Genomic DNA, 1,962 nt, shown 5'->3' on the forward strand with positions numbered 1-1,962 from the left:
TTTTTACACACACACAGATCGAAATACGGACAGACACTTTTTTTTTTTTTTACACAATCTGATCGAAATACGGACAGATGCATTTTTTTACACACACACACACATACATACACACACACACACACAAAAATCTAAATACAGACTAACAGATTTTTTTAACACACACACACACACAAATTAAAACACACACATACACTCCAATCTAATTACACACACACACACACACACACAGATTGAGATACAGACACACAAATTAACACACAGGCACGAGAATCAGATTACAGACGCACAAATTGAGATACACTTTTGCTATAATAATACTTACATACAAATTAGTTTGAAATCTTTACTGTCAGTCACCTCAGTGTGTGTGTGTGTGTGTGTGTGTGTATGTGTGTATGTGTGTGTGTGTGTGCGTGTGTGTGTGTGTGTGTGTTAAGAGAGGACATCAGCCTGAAGGTGGACAGCACAGAGACAAAGGAAGTACAGGCGGCCACAGAGAGGAAGTAAGACAGCGGGGAAGGAGGAAGTGATCTTCTAAGCAAACCCCCCCAACAAACACACACACGCACACACACACACACACACACGCACACACACACACACACACAGCAGCAGCCATGTCGTTTCTCTTTGTGTAGTGTAGTCGACGTCAATTAGCCGTAGAGGAAACTGTGTCCCTTTTACTTTGACATGTCGTGTCTTCTGTGCCTGGCGTCATGAAAGAATTAAAAGAGGTGAAAATGTCCTCGTTCCTTCTGCTTCCTGTCGTCATTTCAGGCCCAATGTTTTCCGGTGTAACTCAAAATAATCCAATATTACACGTCATAATCCGATGGATGTTTTTTTTATTATTATTATTTGCAAGGGCCACTAAATAAGAATAAAGGTCAACTCAAATGATTGAAAATTGACACGAGAACGTCTCCTGATTCCAATGGAAATCCATGATTTTAATTTGAAGGTGCAAACAGGAAGTGCAATTGCCACTTCATGAGATGCCAACGCAATTGGGACTTGATCGTTTTGCTATACTGCGGGATCATGCTTTGCAGTATTTTCATAATCATATTTCATGACTATAAGCTCATTGTACGTTTTATATTTCAATGAAAATAAATATTCTACACCAAAAAAAAATATCTGTTTATTATTATTTTGGCCTAACAGTTTGGCTCGACTGGGAATGGTGAACTCTCCTGTGACACACTCACTCACTTGCGTCGCTCTTTCTCTTTCTCTGTTACCTTCTTGAGACCTCCGAAAAATGCCTACCTCTTTAGGACCACCCTTTCTAGATATATAAAGATTTGTATTTACAATATTCATAATATATACATACTATGTAAATATTTAAAAGCTTGTCGTGAAAATTGTGTTGGAATTTCACAAGAAAAAGGTCACAATTTCACAATCAAATTTTTTGGGCAGTAATTTTATTCGACTCAAGTCAAAATTTTACAAGAAAAAAACATTTGTGCAATATTTCGAGCAAAGTTGGAAGTTTTATTCAATAACAGTCGCAATTTTACAAGAAAAAATTGCGATTTTGGCAATTTTATGAAGAGTCGCAATTTTACTCAAAAAATAAAATCACAATTTTTTTTATACGAATATGAAAAAAATGGGGCAATATAGTAATAATCTGAATTTTACTCTTCAAAATGATGACAAAAGTCATAATTTTACTCAAAAAACTCACTCACGATTCACTCACTCACTTGCGTCTCTCTTTCTCTTTCTCTGTTACCTTCTTGAGACCTCTGGAAAATGCCTCCCTCTTCAGGACCACCCTTTCTAGATATATAAAATTTTGTATTTACAATATTCATAATATATACATACTATGCAAATATTTAAAAGCTTGTCGTGAAAAATGTGTTGGAATTTCACAAGAAAAAGGTCACAATTTCACAATAAAATTTTTTGGGCAGTATTATAATGACTCGTAATTTTATTCGA

At 35.7% G+C, this 1,962-nt stretch overlaps 1 protein-coding gene across 2 annotated transcripts in view; it reads left to right on the forward strand.

The window, feature by feature from the left end:
• Positions 1-755, forward strand: part of LOC133552020 (arrestin-C-like) — a 34,851-nt gene extending 34,096 nt beyond the window's left edge. For both annotated transcript variants that reach the window (XM_061899265.1, XM_061899264.1), the window contains one exon: positions 441-755. In XM_061899265.1, the coding sequence (XP_061755249.1) occupies positions 441-457 (17 nt within the window). In that variant the 3' untranslated portion in view covers positions 458-755. The remainder of the gene's footprint in view (positions 1-440) is intronic.
• The last annotated feature ends 1,207 nt before the right edge of the window (positions 756-1,962 follow it).

The sequence above is a fragment of the Nerophis ophidion genome, linkage group LG04, assembly GCF_033978795.1.
Source record: "Nerophis ophidion isolate RoL-2023_Sa linkage group LG04, RoL_Noph_v1.0, whole genome shotgun sequence".
Taxonomy (NCBI): Eukaryota; Metazoa; Chordata; class Actinopteri; order Syngnathiformes; family Syngnathidae; genus Nerophis; species Nerophis ophidion.